Source organism: Cinclus cinclus, chromosome 27 (genome assembly GCF_963662255.1).
Source record: "Cinclus cinclus chromosome 27, bCinCin1.1, whole genome shotgun sequence".
NCBI lineage: Eukaryota > Metazoa > Chordata > Aves > Passeriformes > Cinclidae > Cinclus > Cinclus cinclus.
In genome coordinates, this window is record NC_085072.1 from 4,310,540 (window position 1) to 4,325,853 (window position 15,314).

The 15,314-nt window shown below is 48.8% G+C and overlaps 1 protein-coding gene across 2 annotated transcripts in view; it reads left to right on the top strand.

The window, feature by feature from the left end:
- ANKS1A (ankyrin repeat and sterile alpha motif domain containing 1A) overlaps positions 1-15,314 on the top strand; it is a 76,977-nt gene that overhangs the window by 11,899 nt on the left and 49,764 nt on the right. Inside the window, exons 2-8 of one of the 2 annotated variants that reach the window (XM_062509699.1) lie at positions 5,313-5,393; positions 6,118-6,274; positions 8,072-8,134; positions 12,613-12,909; positions 13,501-13,576; positions 13,861-13,962; positions 15,180-15,275. In XM_062509699.1, the coding sequence (XP_062365683.1) occupies positions 5,313-5,393; positions 6,118-6,274; positions 8,072-8,134; positions 12,613-12,909; positions 13,501-13,576; positions 13,861-13,962; positions 15,180-15,275 (872 nt within the window). The remainder of the gene's footprint in view (positions 1-5,312; positions 5,394-6,117; positions 6,275-8,071; positions 8,135-12,612; positions 12,910-13,500; positions 13,577-13,860; positions 13,963-15,179; positions 15,276-15,314) is intronic. The other variant, XM_062509700.1, reaches the window with a different exon arrangement.

Here is a 15,314-nt window from a genome sequence, read left to right on the forward strand (position 1 = left end):
TTCCTGCCTTGAATGAGCCCAGGTTTGGTGTCAAACCCTCCCATGTCCATGCTGTGTGGCTGCTTTCCCATTTTCCCTGCTCTTCCCCTGCCATCACGCTGCCTTTGGACAGGGGGGATGCACTTGCTGCCACACACATCAGACCCCAGAGCTCCTGGACCCCTCTCGGAGACACTGCTTGGCTTTCTCTGGCTCGATGGCCGATCATTTTTGCACTTCTCCCAGCAAAGCTCGTTTGGCTCTGGCCCTGAGGTCAGAGCCAGCATTGGAGCCTGTGCTGTGGGGCTGCTGCTGCTCCATGGCCTGTCATCAGCTGGGAATGCTCCTTAATGGGAGCAGGTTGCAGAATGCCTGTAATGCTTTTAAGAATAAAGAGCAACATATGCACTCAAACCAGACCTATATTTTTCCTGTCCTGCAGCTCTTTATTTGCCCCTGCTTGGAGGGATTCTCTGATGTAGCCCACACTGCCCGCCTGACCCGGCCTTTCTGTCCCCGCTGCCACCCCCCACCATACATTAAGTTTAAATAAATGCATTTTCACTGCCAGGAGCCATCCATAAGGCTAGGGCTGGCCTCTTCCTAATGGGGGATTTGAGCTTGGGTGGTCACATTTCTGTTAGTGATGCCAACCCTGTCTGGTTCCTTTCTAGCGTGAGCTGCAAGCCCAGGAGTTAAATGTGTGATTATCATGGGTCTGTGCTGACCCAAAACAGTCTCCCCTGGAAATGAGGGGTGGGAAATGGTAGACTGGTTCTCAGGGAAACAGATGAGCTCACCTTCTGCCTCCCAGCTCCTGAACTGATCCTTTACATGCTGCTGTCACTTTGCAAACCCATGCAGGTTTCCTGCTCCTGGCCACCCACTGCACCTGAGGAACAAAAGGCTCTGCTCCTTTCTGTAGGAGAAGGGATCATTTGGCCATCAGAGGATTGGTTGCTGCACAGTGTTTCTCCACTGGTGGAAATGCTGGTTTCTTACAGCTCCCTGTTGACCTTACACTAGTTGAACTGTCTGCAGATGTTGGGCAATGAGGCTGGAGCTGTTGGCAATTGTTGTTGTGAGCTGTTGCTTCACTCAGAATGAGCTGGTGAAGTAGGAGCTTGAGGTCTGGCTCTGTGCAGAGGGCCAGGTGTGGCTCTGACTGCTGCAGTGTGTCAGTCGAAGTGGACTGAACCTGAGGATTTTCACGGGAATCCCTGGCCAGTGGCTGTGCTGGAAGTGGGTCTGATTACAGAGCCTGGGCTCGGCAGCTCTCGTTCTGGCCGTGGTGTTGTGTGATGTCAGCTGGGTCACTTCTGTCTGTCCTGCCTTTATTATGGTCCTTGCTTTTCCCTATCCATTCTGGCATCTTGTACTTGAGCTCGTGCCCCTTTGACTTTGAGGAGAATCTGCCCACTTTTCTTACAGCAGATTAAAATCTGGGCCAAGAAGTTGAGGAATGCAGAAATGGAAGCTCGTGGCTTTGGCTTCCTCTGCAGCCACTCCAATAGCTGGAGTCTGACCAGGTGTTCCCCTTGGCAAAACCTGCCAAGAGGGGCTGAGAGTCCCTTGCCCTAGCAATACTCTACTTTAATCTTCTCCAGCCTTGCATCAGCCAGCCATTTGTTTATAAAAGCTGTTGTACTATCTGGTGGTTGGGGTGCATAAGAAGTGGGGTCCCTGCTCTGTTGGGAGTCCCACCATGTCAAACCCTGCCTGCTGGCGAGGTGGCTGCAGCAGTGCCTCCCTCACACTTCAGAAAAACATGAGCAGCTTCCTAACCCTGAGGCCTTGCCCAAAGCCTTTGGGTTGTTTTTGTTCCCTCTGTAAGCAGGAAATACCAAGTGAGGGTCGCATTTGGTTGCAGGAATCCAGTGGTTGTATGGATGTGCATAGCTGGGATGTGTGACTGACCTGCTGTGGTGGCCTCTGGGCAATGGACTCGAGGGAATCCGCCTCCAGCCCCTCACTTGCCCTCCTGACACTTTGTCTCTAAAGCTTTGAGTGAAGCACACAAACATCTGGGGCTGCTTTAAACTTCCTGGTGCTTTTGGGCCAAGCCCAAAGTGTTTGTTGGTGTTTCATTGTGCTTTTTGTGTTGGGTGTGTAAATACAGGGGGTCCAAGGGACTCTGCTGCGCACAAGCGCCTTGAGCTCTCCTGGTGCTTCCTTAACCCATGTCAGTGAGACCAAAAACTGGCCCCAAAAGTTCATCATCTGAGCTGAAAGCACCACGTTGTTCTCTAGGCTTGGCCCTGCTTTAGCTTCTTGCCTGGGGTGGTTTTGTGAGCAGAGTTACTACTGCAGTTGGGAAGAAAGAAATGGAAAAGCAAGAGGACAAATGTGGTCCTGTTTAAAGGTACTTTGGGGTTTTACTCTGACCTGAAGCATGTACTTTATTCAGCAGTTTTCACAAGCAGGAAGCTTTATTTAAGGCCTGCAGCACTTGCTGAATCATGGAACAAGAGAAAACTGAGCACAAGGAATAGTTTAAAAGGAGCAGATTTTGCTGTTTTCAGAGCTTTCCTGATGTCCTCAGTGTTCAGTCTTAGTTATCTTAAGCAGATGCCATCAGGAGCATCTTCAGATGCAGCAAAGGCAGGTGAGACCTGGGTAATCCTTAGAGAACAGAGACCACAGGGTAAAAGCAACCCCCTTCTTTGATGTGAAGGGCTTTTTGGGGAATTGGGGGAGAAAAGAAATCAAAAAGCAGCAAAAAACAAAAGAAATCAAATTGGCTGCAGACCTTTACTGGGGACCTGTATTTACAGCATTCTCCTGCCTGTGCTGGGCTTGGGGTTTCTCTTTAATCAGAAACAGCCCAAATCACTGAGAGTTCTGGGCTTTGTGCTCTGCTTTTCTCAGCACCCTGTTTCCATACCTCAGGAGAATTGTATGGCCTTTCTGGCAGAGCTGAAGAGGAAGAGGAGGAAAGGGAGTGATGTACTTTACTGTAGTCCCCATATCCAACTATAAATAGTTCTCCTCTTGGATCCTTTCAGTTTGATCTTATGGGGTGATTTGACCTTTCTTTGATAAAAGCTTTCTTTATTTGCAGGAATAAAAAGGCAAAGGGGAGGAGAGGACACAGCAGATGTTTTTTTTTTTAATATCTTTAGATCCTGGCAGTTGGTTTCTGCAGCACCCAGCGCTGACTGCTGGGCCAGCTCCCTCCTGGGCTCCAGCTTTTCTCCTCCTTTGAACTCCTTGAATAAACTTTGCATTTTATTCTAAAGCATTGACCTGAAGATTTCTAAGGAAGTGTTTTATCATGGGGACACCACGCTCCAATGGGGATGGATGCCCCGGGCTCCAGTCCCCAGCCCTGCCCACTGCACCACTGACCCTGGTTTTCCTCATTTCATAACTTCAGCTGAAAGAAACATTTGTGTTAATTGCTGCTGGTTTTTCATGTGTTCACCCTCAAGCAGTTTGAGCTCAGCTTCCAAACACAGCTCAGTTTAATGTGTAAAACCACGGGACGCTGGCACTGCCCAGGTTACAGCCCAAGCAAAGACAGCACAGGTGCAATGTTACAACTGCTCTAGACTGCACACAAGGCTTTTTGGCACTAGTTCTAACCATTAATTGCCATGTTAAATCCAGCAATAAATTATTTGGGCAACCACACTGCAAGAGCCCACTTCCAGGAACAAACCAGAGCTGAGCACTCCCCAGTCCCCTTCATGCTTCAGGACTGCAGGGCTAGATCAGACAAGGCACTCCCACACACTCTGAGAGGGAGTTTTTGGTGTCTCACTGACCTTCTGGATGCAGTTCAAGCCATCATCCTGTGAGCAGTGTCATCAGTGCTGGAGGTGCACTGCATGTGTGTATTGATCTGCATCTGCATGTGTGTATCCTCTTGGAGCACAGGATGGTGTGTGGCGTGCAGGATGCCTCAGGATAAGCCTCTGATCCTTTGCAAATGGGATTTTGTGGCTCACTTGCCTGTCCTCTTGGATAAAGTTTCCCCTTAGCTGCCTCTCCTCTAGCAGAGCTTGGGTCCATCTCAGGACTGCAAAGCCTTTTATAATGCTCTACAGATCAAGAGTCACTTGGAAGGGACAGGGACAGACTTTACATTTCCCACTGAAACATGGTCCAGAGTGAGCCTGCTGCTGCTTCATTCCCTTCTGAAGTTCCACTCAGTCTGCACAAGGTTCCTGTTGGTTTGATTTGGTCCTTTCCTGCTATGTGGCACTGAGGTGCTCCTGGCTAGTAGCCCCCCAGTGATGGCTGCTGTTTTAGAAAGCCTCTGGGCCGCGTGAGTTGTTGTGATTTCATGCTGGGGAGGAAATGGATTGCTCAGAGAAGGCCAACTTCAAACAGAGCCACAACTGGCTGATTTTAAACCATTTCAGCTGGGACTCAGAGGATGCTGTTGAGTTTTACCCCCAAAGAAAACAAAGCAGGAAAACGCACCACGTTAGCACAGGTGGGATTGTCAGGGCGTGTAATTAACCCCATGTAATTCCTAAAAGGATGGTGTGTAAAACAGGCCAGCACACACAGATAAGGGGTTGTACTGGAGAGGGCCATTGTCAGGAAAGTTGAACAGTTCCATTTTGCTTATAAGGATATACTGGTTTGAGTTTCATGCCAGTTTCTGGGAGAGGGTGGTCGCCCTGGCGAGGGACAGCAGACGCTACATTCCTTTCGCAGCAAGCTCAGGAGCAACACTGGCCTCTTAACTTGTGCCATTCTGTGCTGATGTGAACAGGACACCCTGCAGGGGCTGGGGAAGAGTAATCCTTGCCAGGGTTAATACTTAAATCTGTTCTGCTTGACTTTGGAGCAAGGGAGAGAAGTTAATGCTCTTAGAAGTACTGGGAGACCACCTACTCTTTGCTACAGACTGCCAGCAGCTGACAGATGGAAGTGATTTTAGGACAGTGAGAAGTCAGTGTGGAATCACAGAGGTGACCAAGAGCAGATTCTGTATCCCACAGTCTGTGACTTACACCCACCCCTTGTGACTCTTGCTGTGGAGAAGGACAGTTTCCCAGAGCCATCAGAATTCTTCTGTGGGGTGTGAATTGCTGTCTCTTGTGGTTCAGTCTAAAGCAAGTCTTGCTTTTTGGCAAGCCTGTGTATGGCTGGAGGATGTGTGGCAGTGGGAGCTGTGACTGGGAATCAGGAGGGTGAGGTGAGGCAGAGGAGTGATTCCCTGTGCTGGCACACTGACCCCTCTGTTCTGCTCCGTGTGACTGCCCCTGACCACAGCTGTCAGAGACCCACCTTGGTGTGAGAGCTGTGCTGGCCCTGCCCTTGCCCTGTCCCTGTTTGGTGTTTGCCTAAGTGTTCCCTGTCTGGTTTTTGCCTTGCAGCATCTGGAGGGGGCCAAACGTGAACTGCGTTGACAGTACTGGATACACCCCGCTGCACCACGCTGCTTTGAATGGCCACAAGTGAGTCCTGTTCCCATGCCTGGGCTCGAAGGGGGTGGATGCTTTGTGCTTCCCTGGCCACCGTTGTGTGGTTCACTCACCAGCTCAGGCACTGGTGCAGCACTACTCCATCTTCAGGGGAAGTGGAGAATGCCACTGCTTTGGCTGATGTGTGATTTTACATCACCAAACACTGAGGTTTTCAGCCACCCTTTTATTTTGAAGCAATTTGGGTAAGCTGTAACACTGTTACCTGTAACCCTGTACCACCAGGGGCTCCCCTGGTGACAGTCCCTACAGTCTTTCTGGTGTTCTGGGTGGTCTGGGTCTGCACCATTTTACAGCTGCCTTGTGTGCATATCATATTTTTAAATAACTTTAGTGTGGTAGAGCTCATGTTGCTCATTGCTGCCTGAGATATTGAGAAATCAAGTAAAATTAAAGTATTTATTCACCCTTGTTGTGCTGATGCAGTTCACTTTGGAGCAGAGGCTCGTGGCTGGCTCGTCCCTGTTCAGCTCCATTAGTATGGAATTAATGTGGATCTTCCCTGAATTCATCTCAGCAATATTTACTTTTTATTTCTTTTTGTGTGGCAGCATTTAACAGGAACGCTTAAAAATTACATTTCAAGAGGCTCTCTGAAACACTCCTGTTCAAATTAACTTCTTGTTCGGTGCTTGCTGCAGAATGTGAGCTGTGGAGGAAGGGCTGAATGTCTCACTGAAGTTCCTGTCTCTTGCAGGGATGTTGTGGAAGTTCTACTGAGGAACGACGCACTCACCAACGTGGCAGATTGTAAGGGCTGTTACCCCCTGCACTTGGCAGCCTGGAAGGGAGATGCTGATATAGTGAAGCTCCTCATCCACCAGGGCCCTTCACACACCAAAGTGAATGAGCAGGTCTGCCTGATTTTCTCTAATGTATCATTGAATCACTTCCCTGGCATGGAGAGAGACTCCTTCTGCTGACTCCTGACCCTTCCCAAACCAGTAGCAATGGTTGTAGGGTTCTACTTGCTGGTGGGATAAGAGGGGCACTGCCTAAAGCAATACATTCAGTTCTGAGTTAGTGGTAGGATGAAAAGGTATTTAAGTTTTATAGAGAGACACATAAATATGAGAACTGCTCAACACTTAGGAAGTAGTCTCCTGCTTCTGGGCTTCTGAAACTAACCCACAGTTTTCTTTTCAGCTGCTGGATAGCTGAGCAGGTTTCTAGTTGTGCAAAGGATCCGTTGGCTCCCTCCTTTGGGAACTAATCCAAGCAGCTTTGTTCAGTCTCTTTGGCCGTGCTCTCTTAGCTGCTCTCCTGGCTTGTCTCTGGCACTTACTCCAGTTCACTAATTTGTAAATTCTAAGAGAATTTTAACACTACTTGCCCCCAGATAAATCCCTAGTTTAACATTAAAGAATTATTGTTGCAATCAGGCAAGAAAAGAAAGCCTCTTGGATTTGTTCCTTTTGTCAAGCTGACGTTTTTGGTCTGGGGTGCAGAGGGAATGAGGGGTGCCAGATGGCTCTGTCCACTGCAGCGGTCTGGCTCCTGTGGAACTGTCCTGTGGACATCAGAGATATCCTAAATTCCAGGGAACTTCTGAAATGCTACTGCTGGAAGGCCCAAATATTCCTGTTGTTGCAGAGTTTTGTTTACAGGAACTGGTTTCATGAATGATGCCAGCTGAATGCTGTCACTGAACTGCCCCTCCCTGAGTGAGTCTAGCAGGTACAGAGTGACAGGCCCAAATCAGGTAAAGCTGCAGTGGGCTATGATTGTCCTGTCCCTAAGGCAGGAGCATCTGATGTTCCTGTGAATCAACTCCCAAACCACTCAGGTGTTCTTTCAGGAGGAAAGGAATGAACCAAAATAGGTTTGCCTGCCTTGGTGCCAGCAGGCTAAACCTGGACATTGATTCCAGAGGTAATTCCCAGGTAGGTCAGACACCCCTGGCCTGAGTTCAGCTCACAGTCAAGGTGAGCAGCTGGGGAAGTCCGTGTTGATTTGCTCCATGGTAGTTTTTCAGAAGCTGGGGAGCAGACTCCTTTCTGAGGCAGGTTTAGGAGTCCCAGACCTGCTACCTGGGGACCCAAGTGCCACGCTGAGGTTTCCCAGGATGGGTAGCTCGATGCACTAGGCTACCCCAGAAATAAGTGCTGCTAAAACAGCATGGAATGAAAAATCTGGTTGTAGTGCAGCTCTATTATTCCTCCAGTGAGCAGGAATAATGAGGAATGTGTGTTCTGATATCTCTGGTGACAGTTTTCCAGTTTGGGGCTGTGGTTAATCATGTCTCCAGGCACAGGTCTGGTTATAGGCTTGAGTGCAGGTAACCCTTTTCAGTCAATCTGACAAGAATTGAGTGAGAGCCCATAGTGTAAATATTCTGCCCTGAGTAGGGCAGCTAGATGGGTGATCTTTGCAAAAGATCCAGAGCTTAGTATGATCCTTGCAGTTACTGTTTCATTAATGTGTGTTTAGTAGGAACCCTGTTAAATGAGAGAAGTCAGCTGAGGAGCCTGTGCTTGGAGCCTGGTCCAGGTTACAGCAATCCCAGCTGGAATGGCTTTTGCTGGCCATGGCTCTGACTGGAACAAGATGTGTCCTGGCCTTCCACCCCTTGGAGTCACCCATTGCTTTGTTGCTGTATCTCACCCATTTCATTATCACATTTTTTTTCTTTTTCCTCTTCCTTTTTGTAGAATGCTCTTGAGATCAAAGAACTCAAAAAGTACGGCCCCTTTGACCCATATATCAATGCCAAGGTGTGTACTTTGCTGTCAGCATTTCACTGCATCATCACTCCAAGCTGCACTCGCGTGCTTCCAGGTGCAATAATACCTGTTCACTTTGCAGCTGCTTGGGGGAAAGGAAAATGGGACCATTGATTTACTGTGGGTTTCTCTCTTTAAAGCAGTTATAGAAACATAATTAAAGGAAAGCTTTTCCTTACTTTCCTGGGGGCTCCTTCCTTGCTTAGCCTTGTAGGACTCGCAGTGATGGTCAGTTTGCTTGATTGGGCTGGATGACTTCCCAAAGGTAAAGTTACTTCAATTGAATGTTCTAGGTTTTGTTTCATGTGCTGATGTTGCTGATAAATGCAAAGAGAAGGATTTTTTTTTTCCTTGCTTAACCATGGTTGCATTTTCTCTGTGGGCTGTTTGGAGTGAATTTTGATGCCTTTTCTCCTACCAAATGCATAATGCTCTGTGTGTTGTTTGAATGGACAGTTAATTCCTGTGGTGGTGGGGAGAAGGGGGGGCAGTGATGTTCCTGCCTCCCTTCCCAAGTCTTCTATGTCCTGCCTATTACATCAGTCTCTCTTTTGATGTTCAGTCTGTGGTGTCATTTGACCCTTCAGCCCTGGTCTCCTGTTCCTGTTTTCTGGCCTGTTTTGTTCCTCTCTTGTTTTTAGTTGTTTTGAGCTACAAAGGACGCAACATCAGATTGTGCAATGTGCTGAGACTGAGCTGTTGAAGAAGCAGATCAAATTCCTGGTGGTGGTTTCTCAGACACCATTTTTCAGTTTTATTTCTAGTGAATCTGCAAGCCAGGGGTGGCAAACAACCTGTTACTCTGTCCTGAGACACCTCTGCCATGAGCCACCATGCCACAGCTGCTTCCAGCCAGTTATTTTGGATCCAGCCATCCATGGCAGATTTTTGTCTGTAGAGCTTCCCTCTGCTTGGTCTGCAGGACCTTAGAAACACACATCCAGAGCTCCTGTGCTTGCTGGGAGTTAGGTGTGGTTTTGCAGAGCCCTGTTTCAGGGTCACCAGTGCCCATCCTCTGAGCACAAATGTGTTCCCATGAAGCTCATCCAAATCTGAATTTTTGCAAAAATCCAGATGGGAATTTTATGCCTTTGTCTTCTGTGAAAACATCATAGTTGAAACAAGCTTCCTAAAACATTGTCAATAACCAAGTAAAATCTTACACACCCCAGTATTGGGATGTTGAATGAAGAAGGAATGTGAAAAGGGAATATCCAGGGAGTTCGCTTATTTTTGTGAATTTTTGTTTACAGAGTCTGCTAATTTGGGTTTTATACTGTGGAGAAGTGCATTATTTAAAACCTCAGTTCAGTGTTCACAGTGGCTGAGGTGCTCTTCAGAGCAAGACAAGATTTTTTGAATCTTTGCTTTGGTTTTAAAGAGAGAGAGATGATTTGCATACAGTTTTTGTGTTCATCACAAGTTCTGAGCAGCTTTGCTCCAGTTCTGGGGCAGGTGTGATGAAGAGCATGTGGAGTTGTACCTATCACACAGACTCTGGTGTTTTCTCAGGAGCAGCCAAGCAGCAGGTTGTCATTAGGGCAGGACTCTGCTGGACACTCAGACACCGACAAAAATCCTACCAAGGAATCTCAGAAGTAGTGTGGTCAGGACTGAAGGGCTGTGTAGCCACTTTCCCCAACCCTGGGGCAGGATCAAGTCTCCTTACACCATTCCTGACCAGGGTTTGTCCACCAGTTTCTCAAAAACCGCAGAGGGACAGCTCTGGCCTTTCTTTGACAGTTTATTCAACCCTTCAGATCTTTGCAGGTCAGAAAAACTTTCCTTTATTTAAACCAAGTCTCCCTCTGCTGTGTCACAGTGTGTTGGGAGCTGGGGGTGCAGAACAGACACAGCACTTGAAGGGGCTGTGGATTCTCCACTTGAGCATGGGATGAGGAGCAGCAGGGCTGTGTGTGGTGAGTGGTATCACATTACCAGGGCTTGAAACCTGTGCTGAAGTCCATAAGAAAGCAGAGCCATCCCTGCTTGTGTCCTGTTTGGGCTCTGTTGATGGGCATTGCTCCCAGACCCTCTCTTCCAGCTGAGAGCTGGGGAGATGCAAGGATTTCTGCAGAAATGCAGCCCCTAGGCCCTCCTGAGTGCTCTGTTTTTCAATGTAGTTCTGAAATTTGAAGCCATGTGCCTTCTGGCTGCTGGAATGGAATTTTCCTTTTCCATCTATGATACATCTGTAGGTCTCAGCACTCCTGCTCACTGCTCTGGTTTGTGCCTGGAGAGGTGGTGCAGGAAGGGAGCAAGCTCTCTTGCCTGGGAGAACTGTAGTATTTTTGGCTGCTCAAAACTCTCCCAAAATGGAGGCAATAAAGAGTCAGGCAGTAGTGGGAGTTTCCACTGCACAATCTGGAAATGGGAGAGACTTGCTGTGATGATTCAGGGGAGTTTTACTGCTTGGTGATCTCTGCTGCAGGAGGAAAGTCTGGGGATTTTGCCTCGAGCATTGGAGCCCCAATCTACTTAGGGAAAATTGGACTGAATTGAAGGGAAGATGAGGGAAGTCTCCAACAATTATATTTTTAAACAATGTTGTGTTCCCGTTTCTGAGCCCTCAGGCAGGTGCTTGGAGGTGCTGCATGCTTTAAAGCCCCCTGAGGGATATGTACCCTGTGTTAGGGAGAAAGGAGAGGGGGGCAGTCATAGCCAAGGAAATCCCCAGTAGATAGGGCTGGCATGGCACCAGCAGCTTCTGCCCCCCCAGCTCTGGGGCAGGGACCTGCTGCTCAGAGGGTCTGGGGTCATCCAGTCTTTCCACAAATCCTGGCAGCAAGGATTCCTCGTGCCACAGGGAGGCTGAGAGCCTGGGCCCAGCTGTTGTGGGCTCCCTGATGCCTGCACTCCCAGCCCTGTCAAATGGGAATAATGGGATTTGCCAGCCCTGTAAATGACCAAGAGCAGCAGTGTGAGCTGACGGACAGGAACGGGCTCTGATGTTCTCTACTCTGTCCCCTCTCACTCCGTTTGTATATTTTTTGTGCAGACTTCTGTATCCTGCAGTGCCCTCTGTCCACGTGTATGTGCCTGCCCCAGGATAGAGCCTGTTTGCCTTGGACCTTCTGTGCTGGCAGTGATGCCTTGCCCCCGTTTGCCTCCTCCCCCTGCATGTGCCTGATTCTGCCTCCTTCCCTTCACTGCTTTACAAAACTGCAGCTGTAGGAGCCTTCCCCAGCTCCTGCTCCCCTCCTGCTTTGCCTGTGGCTGAGAAGTGATGCAAAAGCCAGATACAAACAACTGGGGGATTGACAGGACTCCTGTGAGCCCGAGAACAACTGAACACCTCAGCAGGATCTGAGTGCTCACGCAGCCTCGTGAGTTTGTGACACGATGCAAAATCCTAAGCAGTGTCCCAAGGCATGTGTGTGCTCTCACAGCAGGCAGGCAGGGATCAAGTTCCCTTCTGCAGTGGTGCTGCTGCCTCCAGCAGGATAAGAGCAGTCTGTTTATTTTATTGGAAATGTTAAAATTACAAATTCGACTACGATTCTTTCAGTTGGAGAGTGTAACTGTTTATATTAAACTTTCTTGGGGGTATATTGTTAGATAGTTGTTTTTAAAGTGCTTAAAACAGAATCCCTCTGTGGATGACATAGAATAATAAAACTAGAAACTTGAGAGGAACTTAATTTTCAGAAAAGGCTCTGTTAGATCTGGCCATGTTCCTATTTTGCACCTACACATGTGGGGTGTTGGACTGCTCATCTTTGGGCTTTGCATTGCTGGTTCTTAGCCTGGCTGCTGCTGCACGCTCTGGTTTGGGTCTGGCTTCCAGCTGGGGGTGCTCCCTTATTGCTGAAATATTGCTTCCCTCAGCTGACCTGGGCCCTGGCTTTTTCCTGCAGTGGTGGAATTGCACGGCTCTGTGGTTCACAAACTGCATGGGACTGGCTGCACCCTTTCTCTAAACAGCCAGAATTGCAAAGGCGGAATGACTGTTATAACCAGGATAAGTAGGATTTGAAACAATTGAAGTTTAAATCTTAAATTATGATGATGAAGCTCCAGCAAATAGAATTCACACAACAGGTTGCCTGCCTTATATTCAGCCTTTCATTTTTGTGGCACCCTGAAGTCTGGGATGCTGCCAAGATACCAGCCTGCCTTCCCCAGGTGCCAGCAGCATTAATAGGAATCTGGATACAGCTCAACATCCCTTAAACTTTAGCATGGCCCCTGGATTCTGCCCCTAGTGCTTGGAAAGTCCCTCTTTCCCACATCTGAAGTGCTGGACATCCCCAAAGCTGTGGTTGGGTGGGCCAACCAAGGAGCTTGTGAGGGGATGCTTAACACCCAGGGAGATGGTGAAACATTGCTCAGGCTGGTTCAGACTGGGCTCTCTGCTTCCCCACCGCCTTTTTTTTTTTTCTTTGTCTTGTTTTTGCATTTACTTTTGAATGCTGGAGCAAGACGAGGAGCTGCCCCAGCCCTGACCTGGTGCCGCTTGTGCCCCGCAGAACAACGACAACGAGACAGCGCTGCACTGTGCAGCCCAGCACGGCCACACCGAGGTGGTGAAGGTGCTGCTGGAGGAGCTCACCGACCCCACCATGCGCAACAACAAGTTCGAGACACCCCTGGACCTGGCTGCGCTCTATGGGAGGCTGGAAGTGGTCAAGATGCTCTTGAACGCCCACCCCAACCTGCTAAGCTGCAACACTAAGAAACACACGCCGCTGCACCTGGCAGCCAGGAATGGTCACAAAGCTGTGGTCCACGTCCTCCTAGATGCTGGCATGGACAGCAACTACCAGGTACCTGGTGTGTGTGAGTGGGGCTGGGCTGGTGGCTGGGGATTGGAGAGCTCCACCAAGCCTCCTCGCAGAGGGAGCACTCGCAGAAGCTGAGGAGAGCTTCGTGTTCTGCTGGGCTGTCTGTGCAGCTCGGGGTTGCTGGGGGAGGCTGCCCAGAGGGACTCGGGTGCTGTGCATGCCTCACGGACACGGAGTGAGGGACAGAAACACCCTGTGGCCGAAGCTGTTCTGCCCTGCAGTGCTGTGAGCTCTTGATAGGCAAACGTGTCTCTTCCTATCAAGCCACTTGTGAATGTGCTGTTTTCACAGCAATGGCTTCTGTGTGGGTCTTGTTTTTCCTTGTCAGGACGTGACTTCTTGCCAAGCTGTAGAAGGCCCTTTGTTGGTGTCTCTGATGGAACTGTCCCCATTTTTCCATCCCACATCCTCAGCATTGTAATAACATTGATAGCCTGTCCTCAGCTGTAGGTAGTGCTGCCCACACCTCGTGTACAACGCCGTGTATTTATTGCTTCTGTAACCCTCTAAGCCGTGCCTCCCTCACCATTCCCTGCTGTCTGGCTTCATGCTATGTTTCCATTTAATTTGCAGACTGAGAAAGGCAGTGCTTTGCACGAAGCTGCTTTGTTTGGCAAGACAGATGTGGTACAAATATTGCTGGCTGCAGGTGAGAGAATGTTCCCCCTTTGAAGCACTAATGTGGTGATCCCTTCACCCAGAGCTTGAGGAAATCCCTTTCTAGTGCAGCGGTTTTCTCCATCCAGCTGTCAGAGCTCCTTGGAGCAGGATATAGGAGAGGTTGGCTCTTGGAGTTTGGCTTTAGATTTGTCTCTAGGGTGCCTTTTAGCTCTCCCCCAGTGATGATCACAAATGTGACTTAATGAAATACACCAACATTGCACATAGTTAGACAATATTCTTGTTTTACCCTCTGTACCACTGTGGCCACAGGTATTGATGTGAACATAAAGGATAACAGAGGCCTGACTGCTCTGGACATTGTGAGGGAGCTTCCTTCCCAGAAAAGCCAGCATATAGCAGCTCTCATTGAAGGTGGGTAATGCAGCTCTGTCTCTGGGGAGGAGGGGAAAGTGTGGGGTGCTGATTGTGCTGGGGCAGGTACAGAATGTCCTTTTTTAGACCTGGAAAGTGCTGAAAGCAAAGCAGCTTCAGGCTGTGTTGGAAGAACCGGTGCTGAAATGCTGGGGTGAGCTTCTCCAGACCAAATGTTTGGAGGAGGACTTGGGGGGGTTTAGGAGTTTTAGCCCTTTGCTGAGGGAGTGTGATGTGACTTTTACAGTTTAAATGGGCTTAATTGAGCTTTGTTTAGCTCACTTTAGGAGTTAATTAAAATTAAGGAGAGCCTAAATCTGCTTGCAGAATGCAAAGTAACAGCTTTAGAAATGGTTCTGGTGTAACTCCCCTTTATGTGTCTGTGTAGGCAAATCGTTGTCCACAGATCTCACATCCTGCTCCTCGCCTCCTTGTGAGGCTTGGGCATGGAATTCGCAGATGAGATTCACAGAAAAGGCCTTGATTACTTGTGTTTTATAAAGGAGCTTGGTCCATTGTGTCTGTCCAAATTCGGGAATGAAATGTGACATCTTGGCTAAATTCATACCTTGTAATTACACTGTCTGCATTTCCTCTCAGCTGTGGGGAGGATCAGAAGCATTTGGAGCTGGGGTGTGTTATTCATGCTGAGTATTTGGGAGCTTTGCAGGTTCAAAGCACTTCTCAGACTTTTAACTAAGCTGTGTCTGTGAGGCTGGAATGTTTGAGCTTTATTCTGAAACAGAAGACAAAGATGGGCTTTAAACCTGAAGGTGTTGCAGATAAAGGCTGTTAGTTTTCCCCGGGAGGGAGCTGCTGTTGGACGTTACATCAGCTGAATGTTTCTGGCTTTACCCCTCCTTGGGGGCTGCAGCTGGAATTTGGTTTCTCTTGTTGTGACTCTGTTCAGTGATGGAGTTTGTGTCTACAGCATAAATTTGCTGCGTGGCTCTGTGTCCGTGCAGCAGTTTTGCAGCTTTCTCATTAAACACTCTACAAGTTCAAAGGACCATCCCTACCCTGGTGCCTGTGATTAAAGAGGCTGCATGCTTCTATTTTGGGATCTGAGCTGCAAGTTTTAATAATGGTATTTTTTTTTTGGACACTTAATAAGCTGACAGTTGCCCTTCCACCCACGAGGGAGGAAGTGCCATGTGCTGAAGGGGACAGAAAGCCAGACTGACATGAGCTGACCCTGTCCCCCAACCCCATTGCAGATTACACCGTTGGGAAGAAAAGTGCCAAAGCTGTGGAGAAATCTGCTCCAGCCCCGCTTGCTCCAGCCACCGATCTCTCAGGCCGGACATCTCAGGGTGGGCATCACCAGCACTCCTCTCCCTGCCAGCATCGAG